The 15,473-nt window shown below is 39.2% G+C and overlaps 1 protein-coding gene across 1 annotated transcript in view; it reads right to left on the bottom strand.

Moving 5' to 3' along the window:
• Nucleotides 1-1,836: 1,836 nt before the first annotated feature.
• Nucleotides 1,837-15,473, bottom strand: part of LOC145983614 (follicle cell protein 3C-1-like) — a 75,588-nt gene continuing 61,951 nt past the window's right edge. Inside the window, exon 5 of the mRNA XM_083116677.1 lies at nucleotides 1,837-1,980. Coding sequence (XP_082972803.1) covers nucleotides 1,837-1,980 — 144 coding nt within the window. The remainder of the gene's footprint in view (nucleotides 1,981-15,473) is intronic.

Below are 15,473 nucleotides of genomic sequence, written 5' to 3'. Positions count from 1 at the left end.
CATGCTGCGGACGAGTCGTTCAAGGTATTCCACATCGATGCGCTGCCATTCCTCCTGCAGGCAGGCGATAAGAGTAGCCACTGTCGTGGGCCCCCTCTGTTGCACACGTCGCTTAAGTACACGCCACACATTCTCAATGGGCGAGAGGTCGGGACTCGATGGTGGCCATGGCAGAGTTCGCACGTGATGGCGAGTCAACCATTCTCTTGTCAGCCGCGCTGTATGAGGCCTGGCATTGTCGTGTTGAAAGATGAGACGCCGCCTGTGGAACAGGTGCCTTCGCACTGTGGGAAGATGCCGCTCCAGTATGTGTGTATAGGCGTGTGCATTCACAATGCCCTCACATACGTGTAGTGGGCCAACCCCAGATGCCGTCATGCATCCCCATACCATCACTGACGCCGGTTTCTGTACCCGACGTGTATAACATTTTGCTTCATTCTGTTCCTCCTTCCGACAAATGACTGTTTTCCGTATTTTCCCGTACACAACATTGAAAATGGATTCGTCAGTCCACGAAACCCTGTTCCACTGCCGAAATGTCCATCCCCGGTACATTCGTGCCCACCGTAGTCGATTGCCTTTGTTCAACATGGAAAGGAAGGGTTTACGTTTCGCCTTGTACACTCGGTAACCGCATCGCTGTAGGTAACGGCGAATGGTTCTGGTTGACACTTCAATGTGAAAGCGTTCTCGAGTCCACAGTCGTAATTCGGCCACAGAAACATGATTGTTGGTCTGGATATAGAGCCTAAATATCCGTAGGTCACGCACGCTCAGCAGGCGTTTTCGACCGGGGGCCTTACCTGGCTCTGTAGTACCCGTATTTTGGTGGTGTTTGATGATGCAGTGGACTGTTGACTTGGGTAAGTTCAGTTGGCGCCCTATTTCCCGTTCACTGAGTCCATCCCGTTGCAACTCCACCACTCTTCTCCTCACGGTGTTGTCAATAGGTTTGCCCCTGGCCATGGTGATGATGCACTGCAGTTCCTCGGTGCACAGCACGCGCTTATATACGGCGGACTCCCTTATCGTGTCCGTGACGTCATGCTTCCGTCGAATACGCCACTATCTGGAATTTTCCGTATGGGTCTGGTGCTTGGTCGAAGTTCAATGTCACGCGTATAGTTCCCCGTTTTTGTTCTTTACGTGACCTTGGGTGCAACATGCTGGGAACACGAGTCTTGCCTGCTCACACGCCTCCTCTTACACACATGCGTCACTTCTGCGGGTCACTCATTCCACCGCCTATGCCTCTGTGCATGTAATCAAGTATTCCTATCTGGTCGAACTTCATTGTCACCAAGGTTGTACTTCTGAATTATTCAGTGAAATTGGCAATGGTCCAAAAATATCACAACTCTCTAAAAGCGGTGCTTAATAATTTCTGATGACAAGGCACCCATTGGAGTTAGTTTTATTTTGTTCCTTAGCTAGTTTAAACAATTTACAACTTGTTACTCTATCCTTTACATCGTTACCCAAATTTTCCAAAATAAAATTTCTTCGAAGGTTCCTCAAAGCTTTGGACCAATTTGAATGTAACCTAGTGCGAAACACAGAATGGTAAAGTTATTTGGACATTTTTCAAAATTTTTGTCTTCTTTCCTTCTGTTGTATGATTTGCTATCACTTAAGAGTAAAGTTTCCTAGTAAAGGTTGAATGTTAAACTTTTATATTTCTTTACTTTAAAACAGAACAGTACATTAGTTGAATTCATAATTCATATATTTTAGGCATAACTTGGTTACAAAAATCATATAAAAAGAACAATATCCTTTCAGTTGGTCGTAATATTGTTTGTAGAGACATTAGAAAACAAAGCGTTCTGGGAATCAGGGAATATCCTGTTGATGGCCTGGTCCATAATCACACGGAGCAATCCTCTTGTTTTCGCAACAAAATAATTTGTTGTTGGACATACCAGTGTATTCCCAACCAATTTGACAGCATTTTATGAACAACAAAGCCTGTAAAGACTGATAAGAAACACATTGTCATATCTTTTTACTGATTGGAAAAGTTATTAGAAAATTGTAGTGCCTGGATACTTTTTGAATGAAAAATCCGTCCTTATTTTAACGCGTATAATATAAATATGCCACTTAATTTTAAACGTTACTTTCATATTACTTATCGGATAACATACCTAGAAAACATCTAAGAATGATGTGTAATGTATGAAAGTAAGTATATAAAACAACCTGTAAATGGGAGTTAATTTGTAAATAGAAATTTCCAGAAAGAAAAATTATGTTAACATGTTATTATCAAAATTACTGATATTAATCTAGAGGTAGGAAAATGACAAATTGCAGAGACAAAATATATTTTTAGGAGTTTTATACAGGGAAAAGTGACAACTTTTTTTTCCCTTTTCTTGTGTCTGTATAATTTATCTACACCTTACGCAGAAAACTGTTTCCGATATCACTGTGCAACAAATTTTAACATTTTTCTGCAAATGAAATTAGGTGTTTTATGCTAAAGTGCATGTCCTGATCTCAGATATTGCCTGAAAAATTGAGTATCACAACACACGGTTTTTAGATTCAGAGAGTGGTCCGAAAATCATTACCATGTACAGCATGCACACAACACTGACATATCCTTCAAGCTTTCGTACTTTAGGTACAATAATGTCCGCAAAGGCACGAGACATTAAAAAAAAATGAAAAAAGTATATTTGGAAACATAGAAAAAAATTATAAACGGTATTACGTATTAAAAAATCGTACATGTTCTTACTAGTACATTTGGAAATAGGCTTCTCTGGGCTGCTTTTTGCTTGTTGATCTCTGTCTCTTCCTGTAGAGAAACTAATAGTTGCCTGCTAACATCAAGTTGTCCCAACTAAATTGGTATATTCTTTCCATTTACATCATGTCCTTATGAAAACGTTATCCCTAACAGAAGGTATGTTTCAATGAGAGTTGCAAATACCTTGGTTACTTCGTAGTTCCCAGAAAGTCAGTACACACACGTCAAACGATTTCCATGCTGCTGATGTAACTCAATTTATTACTGCTTTGAATTCCTTGTCATTGAGGAGAATGCTTAATTGAGATACCATAAAAACCCTGTCATTACTTTAGGCTCAGTCACCTTCGGAATCTTCTCTCTTGGGCACGGTGCCACCTTGTCCAACACTATCACAAGAACCCCATCGAACTAAGTTTGATGTGAAATGGAGATACAATTATTTTTACTGGTGGAACTAAAGGTGTTTGACGAACATTAGTCTCGCCATTCTTATCATTCTCTAGTTTTGGCAATTATTTCTTCATGTAATTGTTGATGAGATGTCTCAGAGGTAAAAAAATATCTACAGAACTTTGTATAACCTGCTTGTAAACCAGCAAGGAACTGCAGACATTCCAAGTATGTGTTTCGTAGTTGATCGCTTTCTCTAGTGTTACCTTGGTGCCATAGGTCTTCTTGATTCCCATACAGCATGCTCCATGAGAGAGGGCAACTGAATCCTATTATGAAGAAGAACAGCCTTCAGACTAAGTTTGGATGAATCCACAAAGCCACCACAAAATATTTCGTTGGTTGTTGATTAAAGTTGATTCTATGGTTGGTAGGGTAAACATTACATACACAGTATAGTGAAAACATTATAATGTACTGGTTTTCACAAACTGAAACAAAGTACGTAGCCTGACACGTCACCGTTAGAAGGTAAACGTAGAACTAATAAAGTAGGCGGCGAAATGCCTGCAGTGTTGCCAACTCAAAATGTGAAAATCTACCCATACCGGATATGAGTATTTTTGAACTTGTAGTGGAGGCGTAAAACTGATTGCATATTTGAAATCAGCATACCAAAATTAAATGCTGAAATAACTTTTGCACAGTGTGATCCAATTTTTCCCTTCTTGGTGATATGATATTTTTATATGTACTGCAGTCACTAACATTCCAGTAACCTAGGTCTCGCAACGACCATCATTATTGTATCGAGAATTTGATGGATTGATTGATTTCATTTTTTACGTCACTTTTCTGCTACTTTTGGCTAATCGTGAAGATGAGAATGAGTGATGGATGATATGACGAAATTAATGAAGGGAAAGTCGCACAGCACACACATGCCCATGCAGGGATTCAAACTTTTGTGATTGAGCTGCATTAAATTATGTATAATCATGATTTAATCACGCAAAGAGGAAGAAGAGATCAAATATGTTGAATAGTTCGTTGTTTATCACGATGTAGTTAGTTTAATTCTATTCGTGCGCCGTATTGCACGATATTTGAAAGGATATTTAACCACGTTTGTGTTTTATGTACAGTATGTATTTTCTTTTGTTTATCCATGTTTCACATTTTCCTAGGTCTTCTTGATCTTTCGAGGGCAGTTTCATTCTGGTGCTGTGTGGACAGGACACACACACACACACATACATACATACATATATACATGAATTTGATCAGGCAATGGCGGCGCTTCGCGATGAGGCTGACAAGGGACGGGGTGCAAATACCTATGTAAAGATGTCTCGGGGAGAACTGATTGTCAGTTTGACTGAAAATTTGGTAGCCTTAGGCTTGGCTGGGGTTGAAATACAGCAGCATAAGCTGATTATTAAAAAAGAGAATAAATTAAACAAGTAGAAATGCAGCAATTGCAACCAGGGTTAGAGTTGTATAATATGTGAGAGACATCTCAGAGCTTTGTCTGCAAGGAAAAAGAAAAAGGGGAAATCAGTTTTGAGAAAAAATCTAGTGTGTGTATACTAGGCATTTCCTCTTAGTATTTTGTGTAAAGTAACAGGTATGTAAATTGTTTAAAGTGTAATTGTACAGGAGTTGTATTAACGAGCTCCTGTCTAGCCCTAACGATTTGTAAGCAACACATCATAAGAGTTAAAAACAGGGTGGACTGGTGAAATGAGAAAGAAAACACGGGGATAATTCTAAGGAGTGAACGTTTCATTAAGTTACATAAAATGTGGGTAAATGTTAAATTACATAATGTTGGTAAGAATAAGATGCTTGAACCTATTTATTATGACAGGAGTGATCCATTTTCAGTGCTGGCATTTACAAATGTAAGCAGTTCGCCTAGCAACCGTGACTTAAGGACTTAGCACGCAAGGATTGCCAATTCAGCTTATTTACTTCCTGACTTCATTTCTTGTTTTTTCTTTCTTTCGAAGCGTAGAATGTACCAGCGAATGAAAAAGAAAAACAAAGCCGTGAATACCAACCTCGCTGGATACGCAGTGAGTCAAATCAAAACTCATTGATTAATTTTGACTTATGTGGAGTATTCATACATTTGATTAACTTGAGCAATATGATAAAGAATGAAATGAATAATTAAAAAAGTAAGCAAGTGATCTACAAATATTCATTGGGGAGGGGAGAAATTTTCATTAGTCTTAAAATATTATTTTGTTTTAACTTTCTGAAGCATGAGTTCGTTAGGCGAGGGGAAGGGGGAGGGGGAGGGGAAATTCTGCGGGGAGGAAAGGTATCTTTCAAACGTGCAATGATAACGGGTGGGAGTTTTGCGTGACAAAGTGATGCGGAAATGGAATATGGGAATAAAGAAAATTTCAGTTGAGGTGTAAAAAGTAGGAGGAGGGGAAACAGTGCGGTAGGGATTTCGTCAGGAGTGTTCAATTATTAACATCATACCTAGGTTTTAGACGAGATACATTGATTGCGTCTGTTTTAGGTTTCCCACATCCAGAAATGAAAGTGACCTCATACGAGAGCTCATCTATTTTGCGTTTGATAGTGCCCTTGTACTTATACGAAGAAGCAAACGTCTTTGAGACGCCAGGGGTTGGAGTCGAGTCCAGTAACCAAACAAGCTGTGCTGGTGAGTATTCAACCTGACACGTGAGTCTGTCTGAATAGCGTTTTTGCAGTGCAAATCGTTTGTGAAGGTTGTCATGCGCTGTCTTTCGTATGGATGTCAGCTGTTTGAGTCTCTGGACGTTTGAAAGGGATATATTGTCAGGGTTTGTAGGAAGTACAGCATCTGCCAAAAGTCTGGGATGGTTAACAAATAATGTATAGTAAGATGTGTGGCCCAGTCCTGAATGAAGACTAATATTATGACTGAAGGTAGCGTTGGCCAAATAGTTACTCCATTCATCCTGTTTTTCTAGTACATATATCCTCATTATGTTCTTCAAGTCCCAGGGCGGGCCTCAGCTACTGGGCGGGTCGCAGGTGGCGGATAGCGAATGGCCATCAGATATGATGGTTAGCTGCGAATAACCAAATAAGCAGTCCCGGACCGAGGCGGCAGTGCTACCAGGGTCTGGAGGGAGTGATCTGTGGCAGGATCACTCCCATTAAAACCCAGAAATGCCCAAAGACAGCACTGTGACATGGCGAAGAAGTGCCGCCATTAAATAAGCACAGCCCCTACTGCCTTGCAGGGAGGGGAGGGATCCCCAAAGGCTAAGGGAAGGATACCCTGACAGAAAACCAAGGGGTAGGAAGGGCTCCGAAGGCAAAGCAACACCAACCTACCTAGGGGAGTAAACCCTAAATAAATCCTGGTCCTCCAGGTTGGGGGTTGGGCGTAGGGTTAACTCCCCTACCCCGTCAAAAGAACTTGTTACGGATACCACAAGATTGCCTCGGAGGAGATTGGATAATATGTTGACGACCCGGCGAAAGAAAAGGTTAATGAGAAGGAAAACCGATATAATGCTCGCAACCTGGAATGTAAGAACATTGAAGAGACCAGGAAAGCTGAGAGAAATAAGAGAAGAAATAGAAAAATATGGAGTGAAAGTGTTAGCATTACAAGAAACACGCTGGAAAGGACAAGGAATGATAACGTCTGGAAAACATATACTGATGTATAGTGGAGGAGAAACTGGTAATAATGGTACAGGTTTCCTAATCCAAAAGTCTATTAAACCAAGTATTATTAACTTTACAGCAATTAATGATAGGATGTGCTCAGTCAGAGTTAGAGCAAAATTCTTCAATATCACAATGTTTTGTGTGTATGCCCCCACAGAAGAAGCAGAGGAGGAGGAGAAAGATGCTTTTTACTCAAAATTAGAAGAAGAAATAAATCATGTACAAAGACACGATGTAAAAATCATATTAGGGGACTTAAACGCCAAAATAGGAAGAGAAGAGATGTACAGAAGCATAATTGGCAAAGAAAGCCTGCATGAAGTAAGCAATGATAACGGAATGAGATTGATAGACTTTGCAAGCAGTAAGGAAATGGTAATTAAAAGTACTTGGCTTCCACGAAAAGACATAAAAAAGGAGACCTGGGTGTCTCCAGACGGCCGCACAAAAAACCAAATAGATCATGTTATAATAGACAGGAGACATGCCACAGATATTATGGAGATCAGTAGTTGTAGAGGTGCTGATGGTGACACAGACCACCGTCTAGTGAGAATCAAATATAGACAGAAAATTGATGTGAAAAGATCAAAAAAGGAAAATAAGAACATGAAACATAATGTAGAGGAACTCAGGAATTCCAGAGTAAGAGAGGAATACCAAGAAAAACTTATGGAGGCACTAGAAACCAAAAAGGATATATGGGAGAAAGGAGAACTAGAATGTAAGTGGGAAATACTAAAAACAGTAATAGGTAAGGCAGCAGAGGATACATTGGGAAAGAAACAAAACAAGAAGAGAGAACAGTGGTTTGATGAAGAATGCTCAATATTAATACAGGAGAGAAACGATGCCAGAAAAAGGATGCTTCAACGGAGAACAAGACAGGTAGTGGAAGAATATAGAGAGGAGGAGAGAAGCAGATAAGACATGTAGAGCTAAGAAAAGACAGTTTGAGAGAAATAAAATAGAGTTAGATGAAATGAAAGATAGAAATGAGATACGAAAGTTTTATGAGAGAACAAGAGATCTGAAGAAAGGATACCAACCTAGAGCGGTTTTCTACAAGGATAAAGAAGGAAACCTCATTGGAGACAAAAGAAAGATGATGGAAAGATGGCAGGAGTATTTCTGCGAACTACTTAACGGAACCAATGAGGAGGATAAAGAAGAGGGGAAAAGTGATGAAGAGGAAGAAATAAGTGAGGAAGAGGAGGAAGAGATAATACCAACTTTAAAGGAAGTAAAAGATGCAATAAAGTCTCTAAAGAATAATAAAGCGCCAGGAGAAGATGGCATAGAATCGGAGCTGTTGAAATATGGTGGAGAAAGAGTGAAGAAGGCCATATATGAAGTGATAGAAGAAGTTTGGATAAAAGAAGAAATGCCCAGAGACTGGACAGTAGGAATAATATGCCCGATACATAAGAAAGGGGATAAAGCTAAGTGTGAAAACTACCGCGGAATAACGCTACTGGATGGAACTTATAAAGTATTTGGTAAAATTTTAGCAACACGATTGGAAGATTGGATGGAAAGAATCATGGGAGATTACCAAGCAGGATTTAGAAAAAATCGCTCCACGATGGACCAGATATTTTTACTGCGTCAAGTGTTGGAGAAATTCTATGAGTATAAAAAAGAACTTCACCAACTATATGTCGATTTTAAACAAGCATACGACAGCTTGGAAAGAAATAAGATCTATAGTATAATGAAAGAGTTTGGGATCCCAAGGAAATTGATAAGACTGACAAAAATGACAATGAAGACAACGGAATGTAAAGTCAGAGTAGAACAGGAAATGACAAACATGTTTAAAGTAGAGAAAGGACTGAGACAGGGAGATTTACTTTCTACAATACTATTTAATTTAGCATTGGAAAAAGTAATCCGACAACTACCAATCAACCCTGGAGGAACAATATTAAATAGACTAACACAAATAGTAGCATATGCAGATGATGTAGCTTTAATAGCAAGGAGTAAGCAAGCTATGGAAGAGAGTTATCAAGTATTAGAAGAGAAAGCTCAAGAACTAGGACTGGAAGTGAACACAAATAAAACAAAATATATGAAGATGGGAAATCCAGAAAGAGGCAGAAGAGAACCTTACATAATAATAAATGGAAAAGAATATGAAAGGGTGGAAGCCTTTAAATATTTGGGCTCAATAATAACAGCAGATAACAAGACAGCTACAGAAATACAGGAAAGGATAACAAGTGGAAATCGATGCTACTTTTCTTTGCAAAATGTGTTTAAATCTAAAAATGTTAGTAGGAACACAAAAATTAAAATATATACAACAATATTAAGACCCATAGTAATGTATGGTTCAGAAAGTTGGGTGATGTCGGTAAGAGAGGAAGATTGGTTGTTAAGGTGGGAAAGGAAAATATTGAGAAGGATATTTGGAGCGGTAAGAGATAAAGAGGGATGGAGAATGAGAACAAATATGGAAGTACAGGAATTATTTAACCAGCCAGATATTGTAGTGAAGATCAAACAGGGTAGAATACGATGGGCTGGGCATGTTCAGAGGATGGAAGAAGCACGGGTTGTCAAGAAAATATTCAATGGAAAACCGGAAGGGAGAAGGAGAAGAGGTAGGCCCAGGAAACGATGGATAGAGGACGTGGAGGAGGACTTAAGAAGATTAGAAGTCAAGGGATGGAGAAGAAAAGCAGAGGATCGAGACAAATGGAGGGAGGTAGTCAGGAAGGCCAAGGACCTACATGGACTGTAGCGCCGACCAGTAAGTAAGTAAGTATGTTCTTCAAGTAATTGAATGATGCTTCAGCTAATCTATTTCTGAAGTGACCAGCGGTGTCGATATATTGCAACTGGGTACCAGTGATATTTGCGAGCTCCTTTATCAATATACTCGAGTTCGATGAAGATCGATCTAGATAAATTCCATATACAAGAAGAAACTTGTCTACTAATGCCGAACCAATAGATTGTGCATCACGATTAGGCAAAGTGGTAGTTATAGAGTACCGAGTATAGCTATCTATCATTGACAAAAAGTATTTATCCTTGTTTTTCTTAGAGGATACTAATGGTTCACAAACATCTATGTGTATTTGGCGAAGAGGAAGGGAGACGGGGGGGGGGGGTTGTGAGGTCTGGAGAGTTTGGGGGGTTGATCCTAGTGGTCTCCTTGAAATATGACATGGGATACAATTACGAACTTGATCATAAACGTACTTTTTCATGTTTGGAAAATCATAACGTGACAACATGAGGTTATAGGTCTTGTGACCACCTTGATGTGCTGCCATCATGGAATTGCAATGAACTAAGTGAAATACATCTTTTCTCAATGCTTGTGGGATACATAACTTGTCTATAAATCCTGCCTTTTTTCGTGTTTCTGTATAAAACGTCGTTATTTAAAACAAAGGAATAAGAATGTTTTTCAAACTTAGGATTACTCTGGGGATTACCTTCCAAGACGTGAATGATTTCTTGCAAATGAGCATCATTACGTTGTGCTGATTTGATATCAACATTTTATGATTGTAGAAAAAATACTGGGTAAAAAAGTTCATTTTGATCATCATTGTCATCATCATCGTCGCGTTTCTTCTCTGTATTCGTGAGTGGTAGGCTATTCTGGGCCATTCTGGGCGGACCTAATGTGTATAATATCAAAATCAAAGCTTTGAAAGAATAATGCTGCGCGCCAAAACTCCTGATAGATTTTTAGTGGTACGTAGATATGATAACGCACGATTGTCAGTCAGCACTGTGAAATGATGGTTGATAAGGAAGAATTTAAAATTTTTCGGTCCATAATAATCACCTGCTACTTCTAATGAAAATATGTCTACTTTCTTTTCTGTGTTGGTGAGGGATTTTGAACAATATGCGCAAGGATGAAGGATACCTTCATCGCCACGTTGAAGTAAAGCTCCACCTAATCCGTCCGTAGTAACATCCACAAATACGAGTGAAGACCTTTTTGGGTCGTATGCGCGAAAAATAGGGGCGGAGGTGGTTTTTTTTTAAAAAACTTATCAACAATCTTTTGATGTTAATTTGTTCATTCAAACTTTACATTTTTTACGAGTAGCTTAAATGCGCATTCAGTACGTCCTGCAAAATTTTGAATTAGTCTGCGTATGAAATTGACAAGGCCAAGAAAAGAACGTGATTTCTTCTTAGTTTGAGGGGGGAAGTCAATTATTACCCTCAAAATGTGATGAGAGATTTTAAACCCGTGCATCGATTCTAAATGCCCAAGAACTTTAATTTCAGTGAAAGCAAACTGGCATTTTCGTGGAGAAAGTTTAAGGTTGGGTTTGCGAAGCTTCTGAAACACTATTTCAATTAAATTGATCATAGAAGGAGGGCTATGAGAATAGCAAATGACATCGTCGGTATACACTGAAAGTTCAGAACTATCTATTCCTTGTAATGCTACTTCACTTACTTTTTTCCATTACTTGACTGCTCGTGGACGTTCCTTGGGGTAATCGTTAAATGCGAAATGAGCCTAGGTCGTTGACTGAGAATGCTGTAATGTCTTTAGAACGTTCTGATAAGTCAACTTTGAAAAAACCGCTAGAAAAATCCAAAATTGTGTAGAACTTTCTCCCAGACATTTCTGTCAAAATCGTCGTGATGTCTCTGGTCAGAAGTGAGATCGGTTCAATGACCATGTTCAATTGTCTTAAGTCACTAGCCTAAGAGAGCCGTCAGATTTTTTACTAATACTACTGGATATCTATAAGAACTGCCCATACAATGAGCATACAACCTTGCTCTGTTGTTGATTTTCTTTTTCATGGGTTGACGGTAGTGAAATGGCAAAGGGTATGGTCTAACGTATACAGGAGTGTTATTTATGAGTTTGATATCATATTTCGAGATTTTAGTATTAGATAACCTATCGCTAGGTAAATTGATGTTTCTGCGTACGTGTATACTAGCTTAAGAATTTTTTTCTCTGTCTTCTGGTGGTATTTCTGGATTGACGTTAAGCAGGGAAGGATCGTACTTTTGCTGGTTTTCACTTAATTGTTGGTCTTCTGTACTGTTTTTACTACAAGTATATGATTATTTAACCTCATTACACGCAGGATTCCAAACAGATGTGACGTCATCCAAAATTTGACACAATGAGATATCACTTATGGGAGTGTTCATTTATAAGCTAACAGGAGTGTCATTAGGGATGATTGCATGAATGAAATTGCATTTACAGTAGCATTTGGAATTGTAATAGCAAATTTAGCCATTTTTGATTTAGATGGGGTGAAAAGCAGGGTTGATTTTCTTGGTAGGTGGGGAAGGGAAAATGGACATGTTAATGTATGTTCGGGTATATGGATTTTTTGATTTGATGTTTTAAGTCCACTTTATACACAGAAAGGCTAATCGGGACTGGACCTACAGTTTAAAGTGGGATCCGGACCACTATGTGCCTCCATTGGGTATCGAAGGGTATATGGATTAATTTGAACTATTTCTTTGACTGTAGCTGTACCTTTAAATTCATTTACATTCTCAATTTGACTAAATATGTCATGTGACACTGTATGAGTAGTTTGTTTAATTTTGTAGATATTCCACTTTGATATATGCCTTAAATGAATAATGGTAATGGTATTGTTGTGTAATTGTGTTTTAAAAAAGTCATTTCCTAAGATGGGAGGGCCTCCCCGATGGCGCAGTTGTAGCGTCCTTGCTTTGTAATCAAAGTTCCCTGGTTAGATACCCGGCGGAGGCACATAGTGGTTCGGATCCCACTTTAAATTGTAGGCCCAGTCCCGATTAGTCTTTCTGTGCATAAAGTGGACTTAAAACAACATATAAATAAATCAATCAATCAACCTAAGATATGAGGAAGGGTTTTTGATTCTACAACTCTAAAGGGATGTGAATATTTGTATTTACCAATTATAATAGGGAATGCTACAATCTCAGAAACGGGTAGTTTTATCCCAGTTACACACTGAATATTGCAGTTCACATTGTATGTTTTCACTTGGGGCGGGAGTAATTATCTGGGAAAAATGGAAAATTGAGAACCCAAGTCTACAAGTAAATGAATTTGAATTTCCTGATTGTTGGTGTTAATGAAATATAACCCATTCTTCTCATTTATTGGAACTGATCTGTTCTGAATTTGTCTTCGGAGTTGTTCTTGCACACCGAAAATGAGTTTAGTTTAACGGATTAGCCTCATCTGGGTTTTAAAAAACGCCTAGAACTTTCGTGATTGGCCCTATTGTAAAACACACAGGGTGGTTTATCCACATTGTCGCGATTAGCAGTATTTCTGTTCTCCCCCCTTCAATTAGATATTTGGTTTCCCCGATATTGTCCTCTTTTATTAGCCCTGTAGTGATTTCTGTGAGTGGAATTGTTGATTTCCCCCTCACTTTTAGATCTTTGATCCCTGTTATTTGCTGGGTTATTAGGGTTGAGCGCGAATTCCAAAACATTCGCGCAAAAGTCAAATACGGAGCTGGGAATTTGTGTTTCTTTTGCGGAGAGACATAATTTCTGAACTTGGTTCGTAATCTCTTCTACTGGATTAAGTTTATCTTTTCGACGGCTAGCATTATGGATTGGATTGATTTGGTATGTAATGTCCATTTTATGCACAGTAATGCTAATCGGGACTGGACCTACAGTTTAAAGTGGGATCCGAACCTTTATGTGCCTCCACCGAGTATCAAACCCGGGACCCCTTGATTACAAGGCGACGACGCTACCACTGCGCCATCGGGGAGACCTTGACCGCTGGATTAGTATTGTGACTGACTTCGTTGTTTGTCACTTTTTATGACTCCGCGCTGTTGGGATTTAAGGAACTAACTGAGTGACAACGCATGCTATTCGCCTGAGGTGGTGCGTAGATTGCACATTGATTACACTGTGGGGCTGAAGGGTGTGGACTTTGACCGCTGTTTATAATGTGCTGGGTATTTGAATATGCGGTTGGAGTAGATGTATTGCTGTGCTGTGAATGAATAGACGGGAAAGGAGGAAAGAGTTTTCACTGACTGGGTGTATTTTGCTTGTGCTAGCGCATTCTCTATTTGTCTAACTAAACGAGTCTGTATTAATGTTTATTGACGTTTAAAATTCTGTAAATGGGAAATCAGTTCTTCTGTTTTTTAAAAAATGTGTTGTTAGTTAAGCATGCAATAAATTTTGAACGCAATCCAGTTATTATATATGATATAATCTGTTCTTCGGATGCCTCAGGAAAGCACTGCATACTAGAGATTTATTTGCTATTACATAGGTATGAATGGGCTCAGTCAGCAACTGTTTTCGTGCTAATACTATCTGTACGGGCTGACTTGGCATGTAAGCTCCCTTGAATAACGTACTGAGTTCATTATTGATGTGGGCGTATGTTAAGTCATTAAAGGTTGGTCTTGTCTTAATGTCCTGGAAGTGAGTTAAAGCTATGTCTGTCAGAAAGAGTTTTCCTTTTAGGGTCATTCTAGTTGGTCGCGATGGCAATCGTCTCAAATTTGAAGAAAAATTGCTCGATTTCTTGAGGATTTTGCCCGCTAAAGTCGTGAGGATACAACGCTTTGGGTATTCTGGCCATTGCTGGGGGTGAATCGGAAGGTCTGTCACTGGGAGTACTGGTTACGGGTGCTTTACGTATTCTTTTGGGTGTTGCAAGTTCTTGTAATATTGGTGATATTCAACTTGTGCTGCTCGTGAACGAGTTGCACGAGATGAGAATACAGAGGGGACTTGATGGTTGGGCGGGGTTCTGTAATAGCGGAGGTTAATTCTAGTATTTGGCCTAGGGATTGGTCTAGTTCTTCATTCAATTCTAATTGTGATATATTCTTACGTTATTCTTATGCGAGAAGAAAAACAAGTGGGGGAAGGGATAAGTTCGTAGCAAGTATACATTACGTCAGGATAAAACGAAACGCTGTCATTAAACAAATTCAAATAGTTATTAGTAGCATTTTGCAATTGAACTTTACGATTGGAACGCTATGAAAATGTTCGACGAGTGAGGTTAATTAACAAAAAAAAATCTGGGGACTTGGAAAAACTCCTTAAAATTTAGGACTGTTTTGCACGGGAGTATACAAAATGGTATGAAAAAGACAAGGCGTCTCCATTATGAAGTGTTAGTTGAGGGATTATTCTTATTTTAAACAGTACAAAGTTGTACGGGGGGAGTGTTAGTGGGGCGGGGATTTTATAAGTGTACAAAATTACGAGAGAGCCAAAAGTATCTTCACCATGAAGTGTGACTCAAATATAGATCGAGGATCAAGAGTCACCGGGATGTACCAAATAATAAAGCGAGAGGTTTATGGTTCATAACTAATTCAAAAGCGACCCTTCCTGGCCAATGAAGGAAAATATGAATTATAAGTGAGTAAGAATGCTCTCTCCACACTATCATACCTGCCCGAAGTTCTTGTAGAGTCTTCTAGAAGATAAAGATATATATGTTGTGTCCATATCGTGTCGTAGTCCAAACTTCGACTCTGACCAACTTGTCCTGCGTGATCGAAGTATATTCAGAATAAACCTGTGAGCGAATGAGAGCGATGTCCTTCCTGACTTCGCGTTTATACTCATACCGGACAAGAGGTTGTTACTCCTCCAGTCCTCTATCGGCGAGGCT

This window comes from Lepisma saccharinum, chromosome 2, assembly GCF_977018435.1.
Source record: "Lepisma saccharinum chromosome 2, izLepSacc3.1, whole genome shotgun sequence".
Lineage (NCBI taxonomy): Eukaryota > Metazoa > Arthropoda > Insecta > Zygentoma > Lepismatidae > Lepisma > Lepisma saccharinum.
The sequence above is the reverse complement of the archived record's forward strand: the minus strand, read 5'-3'. Positions and strand labels throughout refer to the sequence as shown.